The sequence below is a fragment of the Trematomus bernacchii genome, unplaced genomic scaffold, assembly GCF_902827165.1.
Source record: "Trematomus bernacchii unplaced genomic scaffold, fTreBer1.1, whole genome shotgun sequence".
NCBI classification, from domain to species: Eukaryota; Metazoa; Chordata; class Actinopteri; order Perciformes; family Nototheniidae; genus Trematomus; species Trematomus bernacchii.
The window spans coordinates 22,218,390-22,235,949 of record NW_022987564.1 but is presented as its reverse complement, the minus strand read 5'-3'; the positions used below and the strand labels follow the sequence as shown (position 1 = coordinate 22,235,949).

At 40.9% G+C, this 17,560-nt stretch overlaps 1 protein-coding gene across 1 annotated transcript; it reads right to left on the bottom strand.

Moving 5' to 3' along the window:
* Positions 1-254: 254 nt before the first annotated feature.
* Positions 255-1,645, bottom strand: LOC117477812 (antigen LPMC-61-like). Its single transcript, XM_034124560.1, is given in 2 exon segments — positions 255-1,499; positions 1,604-1,645. Coding segments are annotated over 2 exon segments (627 nt in total). The 3' UTR covers positions 255-914.
* Between the last annotated feature and the right edge of the window lie 15,915 nt (positions 1,646-17,560).

Here is a 17,560-nt window from a genome sequence, read left to right as displayed (position 1 = left end):
ATTAGTAAGACATTATGTATGGCATGTGTGCATAATGAGGTAACTGGAACTTGTCAAACCGCAGACAGGTATAGTTACTTATAGATCTGTCAGACAATGGAGACAATCTGTTCATGACACTTCTCTGTAGCCTAAACTAAAACATATCAAGTGTTTCACGCAATGTCATTTATACAGGTTACAACACACTTTTTTTTATGACAAACAACTATCATCCTGCATTAAAAAAAAGAGGTACACTTCCGTTCTTTGAATTTAAAACTTTAATACTTTACATGCGCTTTTAGTGTTAAATGCATATCATAATTCAGACGAGACAACAGAACAGTCACCACATGTGCAGCAAAGTGTCTCCATTCAGAACATTCCACATAGTGTAACATAATGGAATACAAGAAAAACTGAACATCAATATCTCTTTGATTAAACTAGCTGTCAATCCACTCCCTGTGTGGCTCATATAGTTCTTTGTCAATGTTAACAGTCAGAAAAATGTGTGTCTTATCATATCATACAGATATACATAAAGTCAATCAGTGCATAATAAGATCTGTTATAAAAATACATGTGTGTTTGGAGACAAGATCAGTCAAAGAATGCTCAAATGCAAGACATCCAACTTAGGTATATAGTATACATGATAAATTATGAAACAATGAATAAATACATTACAGGTTAAGTTAAATCCTTCATAAATACACAGTGTGTGTTTTGAGTCTCTTGTTCCAGTTCTTAACTAAAAATGACCGCAGTGAGAGCTGCAACCACTGACAGGAAGCAGGTTCTGATGACCGCTGCAGAGGAGGCCGCCGTGGTAGCTGCAGGGGGCACAGGGATCGCTCCTGGGGCCACTGTGGTTTTGACTGGAGCCATTGTTGTTTTGGCAGGGGCCAATGTGGTCTTTGCTGCAGGGGTTAATGTGGTCTTTGCTGCAGGGGCCATTGTGGTAACTGCTGCAGGGGCCATTGTGGTAACTGCTGCAGGGGCCATTGTGGTAACTGTTGCAGGGGCCATTGTGGTAACTGCTGCAGGGGCCACTGTGGTAACTGCTGCAGGGGCCATTGTGGTAACTGTTGCAGGGGCCATTGTGGTAACTGCTGCAGGGGCCATTGTGGTAACTGCTGCAGGGGCCATTGTGGTAACTGTTACAGGGGCCATTGTGGTAACTGCTGCAGGGGCCATTGTGGTAACTGTTGCAGGGGCCATTGTGGTAACTGCTGCAGGGGCCATTGTGGTAACTGCTGCAGGGGCCACTGTGGTAACTGCTGCAGGGGCCATTGTGGTAACTGCTGCAGGGGCCACTGTGGTAACTGCTGCAGGGGCCATTGTGGTAACTGTTGCAGGGGCCATTGTGGTAACTGCTGCAGGGGCTACTGTGGTAACTGCTGCAGGGGCCACTGTGGTAACTGCTGCAGGGGCCACTGTGGTAACTGCTGCAGGGGCCACTGTGGTAACTGCTGCAGGGGCCATTGTGCTAACTCCTGCAGGGGCCACTGAGGCTGTTGAAATGGTTTGGATGATCAGTATAACATTCAGATTGTGATTCTTCATTTTAAACTCATTGTTTGTGAATTTCTGTGGGTTAATACTCAAACTTACCAACACACAGCAGAAAGACGACACAGATCTTCATCATCATCATCATTATGGCAAAGTGTTATGCTGTCAAAAAAAGACATGTTTTTAGTTAGATTCAGTTACGTAAAGACAACTACTTGCTTCATTAACTACATTTGTTATTGTCTCTTCTTATATTCAGAGTCCTATTCTAAAATGCTAAATTCCACACAACTGTATTAGGTTAGTTCCAATAAAGTAAAATATCATGTTGAACCAAACCAATTTTTACTTAATTGTACCTAAAGATCGGAAGGTTGTGAGTTCAAATCCCACCTGGAACACCACCACTAGAGTGCCCTTGAGTAAGGCACTTAGCCCTTAGTTACTCCAGGGAGAATGTCCCTGTAATTGGTCATTGTAAGTCGCTTTGGATAAAAGCGTCAGCTAAATGAAATGTAATGTAATGTAATGTAAACGTTATATTATTGCTTTCAACCAACCTAATACAGTCATGTGAAATCTTTTGACATGATAGATTTAATTAAAGTCATCGTTTCAGTTTTTCAGTAAATAAATAATAAATTCAGCATTAAACACTTACAGATTATTGTGAGGTGTTCGGGTGTGTTCTCTGCAGCGATGAAGGATCTTCTCTGATCAGCTGTTCTCTATCCTCTGCTGCTTGATGATCTCTGATGAACACACAGCAGCTTTTATATCCTCACAAAGCAGGTGAGATGACATCAGGCGGTGAACGGAGACGTAGATGATCTGATGAGTAATGCTTATCCCCTCCAAGGTGTTGCCATACCTTTAATAGTTCATGCATGCTACTTTTTAGGTTTCATATATTTAGAGAAACCTGTCAAGTGACATTGTTCTTAGACAGGACATGTACTTATTTATGTGGGGAAATCTGTGGTGTCATCGTAACACTGTTTATTTTCGTGCAGTTTGTTTTTGTTGAATTCTTATTTGTTTATGTATAAGAAGAAGAGATAAGAAGTTTCACACGTTCACGACAGAAGGGATTAACTCTAATCAGGACAGCCAAATGTTTTAAAGGTCTCATCAGTTTATTTGGTCTGGAGTTGAATAAATTATACTTTCTACAGCATTATTGGAAAAACCATTTGATCCTTTACCTAAGTAATACAATTCCATTATGAAGTAAAAGTCCTAAGTTGAAAATGTTACTTAAGTCGAAGTACAAAAGTATTATCACTAAAAGGGTTACAATGTACTTAATATATCAAAAGATAAAGTACTCAGTATGCAGAATGGCTCTTTTGACACTATTATATTATTATAATGTAGTACATTTTATATACTTGTTAAATACTGGTTTGATTACTAGTACAGTTCTGCATCATACTTAACTTAGCTTATTTAACTTATTTAGCTTATTATATTATTGTGTGTTTCTATATGTAAAAGGTAATATGAGTGTTGAATAAATGTAGTGGAGCACAATACATGCTGAAAAGCTTTTGCAGTCCAGGACAAGTCATTATGGCTAAAGTAAACATATTGTGTGCCTCCAGTACACTGATTACATATTGAATTAAGATAAAGTTGTATAGCCATTGTTTAGCAAAATGATTATAGGTTGGTCAACACAAATATATTAAACATGTTTTTTTCATTATATCCACACAAAGCAGGGCTCTGAAAAGAGTCGTAGATGATCTGAGGAGTAATGTGTATCTGCTCTATGTGAGGTGTGGCCATCCCTTTTAAAAGCTCATTCAACCACTTTTTATATCTAGGAGAAACCTGTTGCTTAACATTCTATTCGGATGATTGGATTTGACTGCACCGAGCTTTTTTGTCATTGCACAGATTATGCTCTGTTTTTTCTTTGTTTAGCTCTTGTGTACGTATTAGAAGAAAATGTTAGAATTTCCATACTTTCAGGAGAGAATGAGAACAGCCAGATGTTTTAAAGGTGTTTTTCTTTTTTCTTTGGTCTGAATTACACCAGAGTTATATATATTATACTCTTTAGGTTTCATACAGTCTTATTGGAAACAACAAGGGGCTGGTCCTCTTTTATCTTTAACATGTAGTATCTTTGAGACTCGTTACCTTCACATTGTCCTTGGTAGCTGCAGAAATCTGAGCCACACAAATGTGTTTTATACATGGTCTCTTTTTTTCAATTTACATCTAACACATGCATGTTTTTATTTGTCATTGAATATTGTGTGACGTTTCTGATGCCATGCTTTGTAACAAAGACATAAATGATTCGTATGTGTAATGTTTTTTCCCATATGTGTAAGATGTGGCCACCCCTTTAATAGCTGATTCATACTTTACGGTTTCCACTAGGGAAAGAAACCTGTGGAGTTACATTCTATTAGATATGACGTATGATTTGATGTTTTTGGTAGGAATATCTGGGGTGTACAGTAATTGTAAACCTTTGACGTCATTGCAGATGCAAGGTATTAACTTGCTTCATATCTATTCTGATACAAACAGGGTCAAAATGAGTCAGTCGTAGCTTCTAACTTCAGTGTCCCATTTACAGATAGGAAATGTGTGTGACCGTTTATCAGACTTTGTGAAACCCAGTGTAGGTGCAAGTTTAATACATTTAAAAACTGTTTTCATATTTCTGAAAGGAAAACTAAATCATACCATCTACTACTTAACTAGACTTAGGTATTCACTGTTTTAGTGAATTTGAATAACAAAATAGCTAACGTACAGTAAGTGTTTTCCAAACTTGCAAAATTCTGACACCTGTGGGGTATTTACTGACATATTTGATGACAACGATCAAAACAGCAACAATCTCTTCAGCTCGTATTAAAGGTGAGGTAGGTAATTTTGGAGAAACCGGCTCGAGATTGCTAGAATTTGAAAATACACAGCCACTTTATGACTGACAGAACATCAATAAGTAACGCTGATTGCTGAACAACAACAACACAAAGATAAACACAGGGAGCAGATTGTGTGTATGTGCGTGTGTGCGTGTGAACTACAGAGGCCTGTACTACGAAGCTGTTTCAACCTAACCTGGATATGTTTGAGTTAGCCGGTTGGCCTAATCCAAAACATACGCGCTCTCGCTAAGCGGTCCTACGACGCTGGTTATCAAGTGGATCGCTCAAGCCAGTCGTGTCCTATCTAATTAGGTGCGCGTTCACATGAAAGGGGTGGTATTTGGAGCATTCGACCAATCTCAAACATGGACAAGCGCAGTGACAGCGCAGCGTCATACTTCCTGAATGAAAAGTGAACTTTAATATTAATCAAATATGAAGAAGTTAAACTTTAAACATCCATGACTTAAACACTTTATCCAGGATAAAAGCCACATAGCTGCACCTGCAAGGTGAATACAGCTGGTAAAAGAAAAAGTGTTTGAATGCGTACATTAACAGGTTTATGAAATCACTGCACCGTCCAAGACACGAGTGGATCTGACTTTAAAGCTCCCATGTCATGCTTTTCCGGTTATTACCCGTCCCCTTGTGTGTTATGAAGGTTTTTATGCATGTAAACGGTGTGCAGAGTCAAAACCCTCAAAGTACACTCTGTAGCGAGTAAAACTCTAACACAGAAAATACCTCCCCAAAACGCCTCGTTGGAGATACGTCACTGCCCATTTGAGTCTTCCATTTAGTTCCGGGTACCGCCTGATGTCATGCGGTACCCGGAACGAAATGGACCAATCCCGAAGAGCTATGGCCACACCAGCAGCGGCGTGTTCCTCCTCCAGAGGTTCGAAGAACCGGCATTTCACAGACGAAAGCTTCCAAAAACATTGCCCAGTTTGAGGCCGGATATGCACAGCTTGTTTGGACCGTTTGGAGCAGGGGAAGATCTGGGTATACAACCTGTAAGTTTGCATTGTTATTTGTGTATTTATCAAACAAGACTGTTTAAATGTGTAAACTGTGTTGGACTGCTAAGCCATTGACACAGTGCTAATTGTGCTAACTAAGTTGCTAGAGTTTCCATATATCAACTCTAATATCAGCAGATGGCCTTGCATACATGTATCTCATAGCAGGAGAATGTCTGCATTCACACACAAAATACCTATTGACAGTATACTGCGGGTGATTTGCCGGTCAGTCGCGAAACGTAATTACATTATAGCTGGCGTAGCGATCTAACACACGGAGCTTGAGCTAGTTTTGGTCAGAAAAACATTTTTGTGATGCTACGTTGCTAGCGTTTAAATATATCAACTACAATGTCAGCAGATGGCCTTACATGTTTGTCATGGCAGGAGAATGTCTGCAGTCACACACACGGAATACTCATACAGTATACTCCGGTTTACCGTACATTGTGACCGTACATATACTGCATGTAGCTAACGAGGCTAGCTGTATGCTAGCGCAAAACAATGTATTCATGCAAGTTACATTGTATGGTAGCAGAATACCCGTATACGATTGCAATTATAAACACGTTATTGCTAGCCTAATATGAACCACTAGCTTTTGTTCATAGTAGTTTTATTACACTGCATTATAGTTGCCTTTCCTCCAAGCTAACGTTCATATCGTGTTAGCTACCAAGGTAAACAAAGCTAGGTTAGCATATTAGCAGGCAAGCTGTTCATTACACAACTACTACTAACGAATCTAAAACAACTAAGTTTCTCTAATATTTTGTGATTTGCATTTGATTTCGTCCAGCCAGATCCTGGCGGACAATCCATGACGGGGAAGGGATTCTACTACTACTGAGGCCTCGTGCTAAAAGGCACCGCACCGCACCGGCTGTGCGCAGGCAAGAGGAGGAGGAATGGATGATATACCGTGTATATATGTATATTTATGTTCATTTTGTACATTTCTAAAAATAAAGTTTAATGGAAATACTTAGTAGGCCTATCCTTTCTTCCCTGAATTCATATATAGCAAACCATGATTTGATTTCTCATCAAACAGTAGTAGTTTATAACGGGTAAAAATAACTTACTCTTTGTTATGAGAGTAGCTCGTAGGCCACAACGGAAAGACAAGGAGACATACACGAGTTTACAAAACCACGGCACATTTATTGTGGTAAATGCAAAGATAGGTGGTTGAGAGGATCGCAGAGTTAGTCTTCCTGCAGCCGCTTTGGAGAGAGACTGGGGCCGTAGTGTCCGGAGGTGTCCGTGATCGTGCTGATTAGCTTCTTCAGCTCCACCCCATCGTAAGACAAAGGCCCTGGGGCCGTCACACTCTTCTATAACAACAGTTAAAAATATATATGTATATAAAATATACCGCTGTACCGACGCCATGATAAGACTGATGTTACGCTGAGAGCAGCCGGGAAAAGCACTGACATGGGCGCAGCCTCTCTGGTGGTTGACTAATCAGAACGAGTGGCCGAGCTGACCAATCGGAGCACACTAGGCTCACAGGGAGGGGGGGGGCAAGAGCTCCAACGAGTCGTTTAGTGGAGAAAGTGAATACTGCTGAATACACATGCTTGACAGAGATGCTGTATGCGAAACCAATGTGAGTTTGGAAAATTGCACAGTATAAATCTATTTTAGTATACCTCAACAATGTAATTATGGTCAGTGGAAATGGCCATGACATGGGCCCTTTAATTACATTTGACTCGAGTGTTTCGTCAACTTAATGTATTGCTTAAAATAATACTTCTGCATACAGTATGTGACACTGTGAGTGTTGCACGGCCAGATACGGCTCAAGAAGCTGACTCAAATAAGGAAATATATGATACATTATGATGTGATATGATGTGATATGAATGATAATGGGACACATCAACGTCTGCACTCACAGTGCCGCGGACTGTAGGCTACGTAATGTTACTTTGATCCGGTTACTTATGTTGTGGCAGATATTTAATTAAGCTTTCTTAACATAATAGTATAATAATAGTATAATAGTTATAGGCTAATTGTCAGATTGCTCTGAAGATGGGAGGTGATATTCTATTCATTTTCACGTTCACACAGTCGGTGATTTTGGCCGGCCGTCTTTCCTGCAACGGCAGTTTAAACTGTATTTCCTCTGCACACTGAGCTCTGATTGGTCAGCAGGCGGTGCTTTCACTGAGTTGATCTCTTATCCTGGAACCTATCCTGCTCCGGAGGAGGCTAGCCGCTCAGCATAAGTTACCATGGAGATCTAGCCCGCTAAAAAGAGAACCAGCGTCGTAGGACCGGAAAGCCAGAGTTTTCCCTGAAATTAGCCGGCTAAGCGAAAATCCGGCTTCGTAGTACAGGCCTCAGGTGTGCCTACAGAGATACACTGTTCAGAATCCTGTCCATGAGGGTTCTGGTTCCATTCTTACCTCATATTTCCTCTTCTTTTCCTGTTGATCCTTTGTTGTATTTATTATTTACTATAATATTCATGTTTGTATTCCACTAATCTGTAGCAGCAAAAACGTTTTTTAAACATAATGAACCCAGGATTACATGCATTGTTAGTTATTAAAGGTAGGGTAGGTAAGTTTGAGAAACCGGCTCGAGATACACTTTTTGTTATATTCCATGGAATGCTCTTAACATCCCGATAGCAATGAATATCAAAAGATCCATAAAAAAATGTCATCTGGGGAAGCCGTAATACTGTAAAAAACACGACCAATCATTTTAGCCGGCCTGGCTAAAATAACTGGATGGCCTACCTGTCAGCCTTCCATCTGTACACAAACTTATCTCGTGCCCTCATTGGTCATGTGCACGTTCGTGTGTGTTGGAGGAGAGGCTCTATAAAGAAGTGGCAGATTTTCTCCGGTTGTGTATTTTCAAATTCTAGCGATCTCGAGCCGGTTTCTCAAACTTACCTACCCTACCTTTAAAGGTCTCCTATTATACTATTTTCATCAATATATTATAGGTCTCAGATATGTACAAAACATGTCTCTGAAGTTTTTGTCTCGAAACACCAAACAGATCATTGTAGCATCCCATAATCCCCTCTGTTTCAGCCCTGTTTAAAAAATGCTGATTATGTGCCTGTTACTTTAGATCAGGGGTCGGCAACCCCTGGCATGCCTGCCAGCATTGGCACGCGGCACCGTAACCAGTGGCACACTAGGAATAAGTGGAATAAGTGTGCAAAATATTTAAATTGTATTTTCGGATCCTGAACGAGACCGCCGCCAGAGCGCGTCTCCCCGTTACCTGCAGAAGGAAGCCATGCACGCAGCGCAGCCCCGCTCTGTTTAACTCCAGGTGACTTTCTGCCGCTTTCCTCCGTGGTGCAGGGCTGATCGTTTCACCACAGAGGAAAGCACTTCACAAATTGCAGTACCCATAAGGAGCTTTACAAATGCCGCAGTTTTTGCGTGGCTGTGTCTTTAGTTGAAAGCCCAGTGGCGATCTGCTCATCTCTCATTGAAATAATATGCTACAAAGGGGCGGACTGGCCATCTGTGTGTTGAACTTTCCTGTCGGCTCCCAGACCGTAGTCGAGGAGGGCAGAAGCAACAAGCTTCAGGTTCAATAACCCACTTTAGCTTAAATGACTGGAGAGCTCTTCTTGGGAGGCCGTTGCATTTATTTAGCTGTTCTTCTGTTTCACAAAATACATCACAGACCTCTGTTTTTCTGCTGCCTCGTTTCACTTCCAGAAACATACACACGCTCGCTCACTCTCTCTCTCTCTTAAAGGGACAGCGATCTCATCTCACTCTGCATGACATGTGTGTTCTGGAGAATCACAGAACGGACGATCGTCCTTATTATTATGCCGTTTAAACCAATTATTTAAATGTGTTTGTTAAATTCGGCATCATGTAAGTTGTGCTGACAGGACCACACACTGCTTCCCCATCAGCGAGGCCCCCCGGCCCTCCTGTTGATAGTTCACGAGCGTCAAGCTCCTCAACCCCCCCCCGTTGATAATTTTCGATCATTGGGAGCCACTCCCCACGCCCCTCTGAGAGAGATTTGGTTAAATCTGATCAGCTCATTTTCAGACAGGTTTTTATATAAATGGATCAGGACAAAAAGTGAGGGAATCTTTTTTCCTGAAACTTTCAGAGTCTCTTTACACAGAGGGGACACATGTTGATGTGGAAGAGACATGAAAAAGTGGATTTTGCATAATAGGTGACCTTTAAAGGACGTTTCACAGTTAATGTTTTCTCACAGGAGTTGAAAAATGTTCAATATAATTTTAGAAACTTAAGCATGATTCCAAATGTTATAGTTGTGTTCGGGAATCTTAAAGCTCCGTACTGTGGGAGATTGGGCTTTCTGCTCGGCTGCTCCCAGTCTTTGGAACGCTCTCCCCGACCACATGAGAGCACCACAGACCGTGGATGCTTTTAAAAAAGGCCTCAAAACCCGTCTGTTCAATAGAGCCTTTTCCTAGACCTTTTTATTTGTTACTACCCTTTTATTTATTTTGTATTGTTTGTTTTTACTGCTTTTTATTCAATTCTACCGTGTTGTGTACTGTTTTATATTGTTCCACGCTCACTTCGGGATTTGAACTCAAATATGAAGTGCTTTATAAATGAAACGCATTATTATTATTACTCTGCTAAAGTTCTTGCTTCAACTCTTTATTTTGATTGAATACTAAAAAGTGTACAGTAACTGGAGAAACAATATATTTACTTCAGCCATTATAACACATCTGTAAAACTCACTTTGCCTGGGCACATAATCCATCAGGCGATTAGGTTTATTCAAAAAGTGTTTACTCAGTAATAGCGTAAAGCACTGGGGATAAAATGTAACCTGCTTCAAACAGCTGGTGCTTATCCCATACAAAGCTTAGTGCTAAAGGAGTGCCCTATCGTTGGTAATAATTGATTAAAACTACAAAAAGGTGTACAAATGTTCCCCTTGAATGTATTGAAAGCTAAACTAGACATATTATGTTCCTCCCCTCCCTGTTGGGATTTACCTTCTGAGGTATATCTGACTAATGAAGCTCAGCGCAAGTTCAACCAGGAAGACCTTCTTTACTCATTAATTTACTATTTACATGTTATACTCTCTCTCCTCTCAATAAGTGATAGGGGGCGTCACTCCCCAGCTTAACCAATCACTTCGCTCTATTCTCACAAGCCTATCATAGCGCTCCGCTAAACCTTTTAAATCTGCTCTCCCCTCTGACAGCTGTTATTTCAGGCGACTCGACGCAACCCTCCTCCATCCCTTTTCACCTCCTGTCCCTCTGAATCCAGGGTCAAGCTAAGCCACTCCTCTTCAGACCGAACCCAACTATCCATTCACCACCACCAGTGTCTAGACCCCGGGGGGTTTCATCGGATCGGTTCTCCCCTCCTGAATGATACTCCTGCACAACGGGGCCTAATCGCCAAAATGCCATTACATTCATTTGTGTATTCCTGGCAATAAATATGTATTCTTACATTAAAACCGTCTCTCCTGATTGAAACCCTGTAGAGCAAGTTCCCTGTTGTTTTTCTGTTGTTGTGGAAAACAATGACAGACGTGTAAGGACAAGCAGCATGTATGTTATTTAATTGATTATATGAGTGCTATGATCTCTAGTGCGCATGCTGTTGCAGCTGCTCCTGCTAGACCTGCTAAAAATTAGATGTTTACTGTACTGTCTTCTGCAATCTCATCAAGCGTTATGGCACAACCAAATTTCTCCACAAAAAATACCAAGTACATGTCCTGTCTAAGTGACATTTAACTTTACAGGTTTTTAAAAAATATAAAAAAGTATGAATGAGCTATTAAAGGGATGGCCACACCTCAAACAGAGCAGATTAACATTACTCATAAAATGATTTACGTCTCTGAGTGCCTGATGTCATCTCATGCTTTGTGTGGATATTATGGGCAAACCATTTTTACATTTGTGTTTAGAGACCTATACTATTTTTTGCTAAACGATGGCTATTCATCTTCGTCTTAATTAAATATTAAAAATGTGAACAGTGACAGGAGAAGCAATGTGTTTACATAAGCCATAATTACTCTAGTCTGCCAATTGTACTATTACTGTAACTCCACTATATTATTAAAGACTCATAGTTATCTTTTACACATAGAAATACACAACAGGCTAATAGGCTACATAAGCTAAGCTAAGTATGATGCGGAACTGTACTAGTAATCAACCCGGTATTTAACAAAGTTTCTCAAATTGACAAACTACCACAGTAAAATACTCTTACTGTACATGTATTTTCTGCTTTTGATTCCTTTAGAACGTTTTGCTGAGAAAATGTTTGTACTTTTACTTAAGTGCAGTCATAATTGATTATCTTTACTCAGATCAGAGTACTTTTTTCACCTGTTTCCAAAAAGGCTGTAGAAACCCTAAAAAGTCTTGCTGCAAATATCCCTTCTTTAACTCCAGACCAAAGAATAGTGATAACACATTTAAAACATCTAGCTGTTCTGATTAGAGGTAATCAGAGGTGGGAAGTAACTAAGTACATTTACTCAAGTACTGTACTTAATTACAATTTTGAGATACTTGTACTTTATTACTTAATTACTTGAGTATTTCCATTTTATGCTATTTTGTACTTATACTCCACTACAACTCAGGGGTAATTAATGTTCTTTTAGTCGACATGTTGCTTTACAGATCTGGATGAATGATGTGAAATATAATCAAGTGTTAAATCAGACTTTAGTTCCACCTGGAGTAAATTCACAAGCTACCCTGCAGTATACAAAGTCATTCAAACTAGCTGCACCTTAACCAGTATTTTAGATAATAAGCAGAGTTGTGCAGCTCTATTTGTTGACCTATCCAAAGCTTTTGATACCGTCGATCATCGCATCTTGAAGCAGAGGCTAGTCAGTATTGGCTTATCCTGCCATGCGGTGGGGTGGTTCAACCCAGTCTCACATCTAAACTAGGGCTGTCAGTCGATTAAAATATTTAATCGCGATTAATCGCATGATTGTCCATAGTTAATCGCGATTAATCGCGAATTAATCGCACATTTTTTATCTGTTCTAAATGTACCTTAGAGGGATATTTTTCAAGTTTTTAATACTCTTATCAACATATGAGTGGACAACTATGCTTTATATGTTTGTTTATTATCATTTGAACAATGACAAATATTCTCATGAATATTAAACACAACAACCTCTGAACATTACAAATATTCGCCTCAATTCAACCTAGAACCTCTCTCATACAATAATACAATACTGTGTGTGTGTGTGTGTGTGTGTGTGTGTGTGTGTGTGTGTGTGTGTGTGTGTGTGTGTGTGTGTGTGTGTGTGTGTGTGTGTGTGTGTGTGTGTGTGTGTGTGTGTGTGTGTGTGTGTGTGTGTGTGTGTGAATGTGGAGACACTGTGATGGATTGTTGGAGCTATGTGCAGCTCAAGGCATATATGCCTGTGTGTATGAGCTGTGTTGCGCGCACTATCCGTGCTGAGTGTGCTGTCTGGCTACCTGCATAAAGTCAAGTGCTCGGCGCAGTTGTCGGCGAATGTCGCTCCTCTGTTTTCATTGAAACAGCTCCTTATATCCGTTAGCTCAGCTAGCTAGCACCAGATGCTAACAACAACACGTAAGGTGTGCTTCGCTCGCGCCACACATACACACACCCTCCCGGTCCTCCCGATGGCCAGTCCGGGCCTGCCGGTGAGCGTGGAAGTGTGGTCTGCCACAAGCGGGCAGCAGGAGCGGGGCTGTCAGCATCAGCTTGTAGATGGTATTTTAAACTCGATGCGCTCTGAAACTACGGCGGCCGAGGACAAAAAATACACATGCGTTAATCGCGTTAAAATAATTAGTGGCGTTAATTTTTTTTTGCGTTAACGCGTTAACTTGACAGCCCTAATCTAAACATGTAATAACTACGTTGGTCCACAACTTGGGACGTAGTATTTCTACAAAAACGCCTCTGAAATTGTAGGATCCCTACGTTTTTTTTCACCATTCATTTCCAATGGCTGGCGTCTATGTCACGTGATCTTCAACTTTCTCTCCGCAGAAATAAAAAAACATGGCCGACCTTCGTTTTATTCTCGTTAGAAAATGCCTATTTTAAGGTTAGTTCGGCCATTAAAATGCGTTTTGATGTCATTTGATGCGAGAAATATGAGTTGTTATTTCAGATTATGTGTGCAGTGGATGTACATGATCTTTAGTTTGCTAGTTATTACAAAGAATACTTCAGGAAATTGTGTAAATACAACGTTTTCATTGTTACCAAGGTGGTTGGATGCTGCTATCGATATTATGTCTGTTATGTTGTGTAACTGTTTAATGGTGTTATCTTTATTGCTACCCCCTTCCCCGTCAATTTATAGTAAACAGTGTCTCGGGCTTTGGCTATAGGGCGGCTCAAAGTATTTTGTCCGGCCGTTGTGAAGACTGGCTTGTTTATTGTCCTTGTTTTAGTTTTAAATAAAGCATATTCAATCGAGACATGCCAAACATGTAACGTCATATGACGCGTCGCATCTGCGCACAGGGAGCAGGGAGACCCCGAGATCCGTATTCCCCGTATTTTTTAAATAAAGAGATTTTCAATCACGGGCGCGCATCAAACGTGTGACGTAATGTGGTATTCAAAGTATTAAAAGAGGTGAAAATCACTACAAGTCTGGGCATGTTGAGAGCTGTACATACACACACATTTCATAGTCTTATATTTCAACAGTTTTACGACAAACTGTGACTTTTTTGACATGGAAATTATTATTTAAGATTGACAAACATCATATGTGTAATTCGTGGCACAATTCAAACGGGATCGAAAAGATAATCTTTCTCTCTCCATTGACTTCAATGCATACTTTTTCCGAAATAAGATCCCATGGAGGAACCCGGAAGTTTGACTGACATTACCCACAATCCTCTGTAGCAACCAGACTGTATACAAAAATTAAATAATACATTATTCCGAGTGTGCTTGCTTTTCTCTTTGAAAGTCATCACATAACGGCATTGTAATACACGTTTCGGCTGCATTAAATATGACATATCTGCCCTAGTTAACTCTATGTATAGAGCCCTGATGACAAGACTTCTAGACAAACAGGAACTGCCGCCAAAACTGAAAACTTGGATCCTACAATTTCAGAGGCGTTTTTGTAGAAATACTATGTCCCAAGTTGTGGACCAACGTAGTTATTACACGTTTAGATGTGAGACTGGGTTGGGTGGTTTGTGAACTACCTCTCTGAAAGGTCCCAATGTGTTAAGTTCGATGGGCTGTCTTCTGAATGGTTAAACATCAATAATGGTGTACCACAAGGTTCAGTTTTAGGTCCACTTTTATTCTCTATCTATATTAATAGTTTAGGAGAAAATGTCGATGGAGCAACCTTACATTTTTATGCGGACGATACCGTTATGTACTGTGCAGGACCCTCGATTAACGAGGCTGTTGTTAAATTACAAGCTGTTTTTAACATTATTCAGGCTCAGCTCTCTGAGCTTAAGCTTCTTTTAAATGTGGATAAAACCAAGGTAATGCTCTTTTCTAAAACAAAAAATACACCAGAGACTGCTTTGGATATTGTAACTACGCATGGAATCAAACTTGAAGTGGCTACCTGTTACAAATACCTTGGTATCTGGCTTGATGACTGTCTCACTTTTACATTTCATGTAAATAACCTGCTTAAAAAACTGAGGGTTAGGCTAGGTTTCTTTTACAGAAATAAGTCCTGTTTCTCGCTTGAAGCCAGGAAAAGGCTCTGTGACCTTTTTACCTGTGCTGGACTATGGTGATCTGATCTATATGAATGCACCTACCAATTATCTGAGCAAGTTAGATGCTGCGTATCACAGTGCACTGAGATTTTTGACAAATTGTAAAGCACTTACGCATCACTGTACACTGTATACCAAGGCGGTTTTGCCATCACTTACTGTACGGAGGCTCAGTCACTGGTACATGTTCATTTACAAAGCCATGTTGGATAAACTACCTTCTTATATCTGCTCTCTGATCTCTCGGCGAATTGAAAGTAGTTATTGCCTGAGATCGCATGCTGTGGTTTTATTAAATGTGCCAAGTGCTAGGACTGTCTTAGGAAAGAAAGCTTTTAGATGTGCAGCTCCACTAACTTGGAGCAGTCTGCAAAAAGAATGGAAAATTACCAATCTGGTACCACTACATGTTTTTAAAGCTCGGTTGGATGCTACACAATCAGATGCTGTTGGTACCTGTACATGTGGATAGATATGTAAATTGTAATCCCTGTAATTTTTGCTGTATGATGTCCTTTTGTTGTTCTGTTGTTTATGTTTTTATGTCTTCATGTGGAACCTACTGCTGCAGGTCTCCCTTGAAAAAGAGATCATTGATCTCAATGGGATTTCACCTGGATAAATAAAGGTTTTGAATTGAATTGAATTGAACCAGCTTTGAGAACACTTTAATGATCAATCATTATAAAACATATCATATATATTATTCTGAAATGGACCAATCTGCACAATCACTACGTTTACTGTCGCTACTTTAACTATATTTTGATGATAATACTTTTCTACTTTTACCTGAGTAACATTTTGAATGAAGGACTTTTACTGTAACAGAGTATTCCTACACTCTGGTACTTCTACATTTACTCAAGTACAAGATCTGAGTACTTCTTCCACCTCTGGCGGTAATCCATTCTCTCCTGAAAGAGTGAAACGTCTTGTTTTTATACACAAACAAAGAAAAAACAACATTAAAGTAATCAGGAAAATATACACATTGTAAAGGTACCAAAACCGATTTGCAACAAAAATATAAAGTACATGTCCTATCTTAAGAAGAATGTCACATAACAGGTTTCTCCAAAATATAGAAAAGTAGTTTGAATGATCTATTAAAGGGGGGCCACACCTCACAGATAAACATTACTCATCAGATCATCTACGTCTCTGACTGCCTGATGTCATCTCATGCTTTGTGTGGATATTATGGGCAAACCATTTTTACATTTGTGTTTAGAGACTTATAAATCTAAAAAAATAAAAACCTATATCAGAGCTGGTCCAAAGCTGGTCCAAAATACCTGGAGTGGATTCCACCGCCCTCTGCTCAGAGCTGGTCCAAATTCCTGGAGTGGATCCCACTGCCCTCTGCTCAGAGCTGGCCCAAATACCTGGAGTGGATTCCACCGCCCTCTGCTCAGATCCGGTCCAAATACCTGGAGTGGATTCCACTGCCCTCAACCACCAAAAACTGATAATAACACACTTCCTTCCACCTCCACTCCGCTCCTCCCCCCCATCTCACGTTCCCCCCCGCACTGTCAACCTGGACAACCTCGTACCTCTTCAGCCTGTGACCACACCACGCCCCTCCCACTCAACTAACATTGCCCTCCTTAACATCCGATCTGTCACAGTCTGCTTTCTCACTCACCTATTTTCTGCATTAACATTCTTTAGTCACCTGGTAGTCACACCCTGTCTCTCTCTCTCACTCTGTTACACCCATCAGCTCCATTAGTATATAGGTCCACTTCACTTTCACCTCAGTGCCAGATCGTACTTTGCAGCATGCCAGTCTTTCCCGCATTACCTTCCAGATTGCTCTCCCGGTTTCGACCCTGCCTGTCCCTGACCAGCCTGTCTCGCCTGTTTCCTGACCCTGCCTGTACCCGGACTATTCTGCCTCGCCTGCTCCCTGACCCGGTCTGTACCTGCGACTCCCGTCTTGCTTTCTCCTGGAACCCTCGCCTGTCCCCGACCAGCCCTTTGCCTACTATCTACCGTTTGGTCTCCTACCAGCTTATTGCCTTTAATAAAGCTGGTTACCGACTATCCCTGGTTTCCCGTGTGTTGCATTTTGGTTCTCAGCTCGTTTGTGACAGAACGATCTGGCCAGAAATGGACCAAGCAAACACCGGGTCTCCTAGAGACCGCTTTGAGAGGGTTGAGGAAGCCATCCAAAGACAGGAGGTCACGATAGCTACCTTAGCTACCGAGACCCACCAGGCAACCTCAACCCAGGGACAAACGCTGGCTTAGCTGACCTCCCAGATGCAGCAGATGGCCGCCACCGTACAACAGCTAACCGCTACCATGGCTGCTACCGTCCCTCCGCCCGCAGCTCCGATGTTCACTCCAGCCTCTGGACC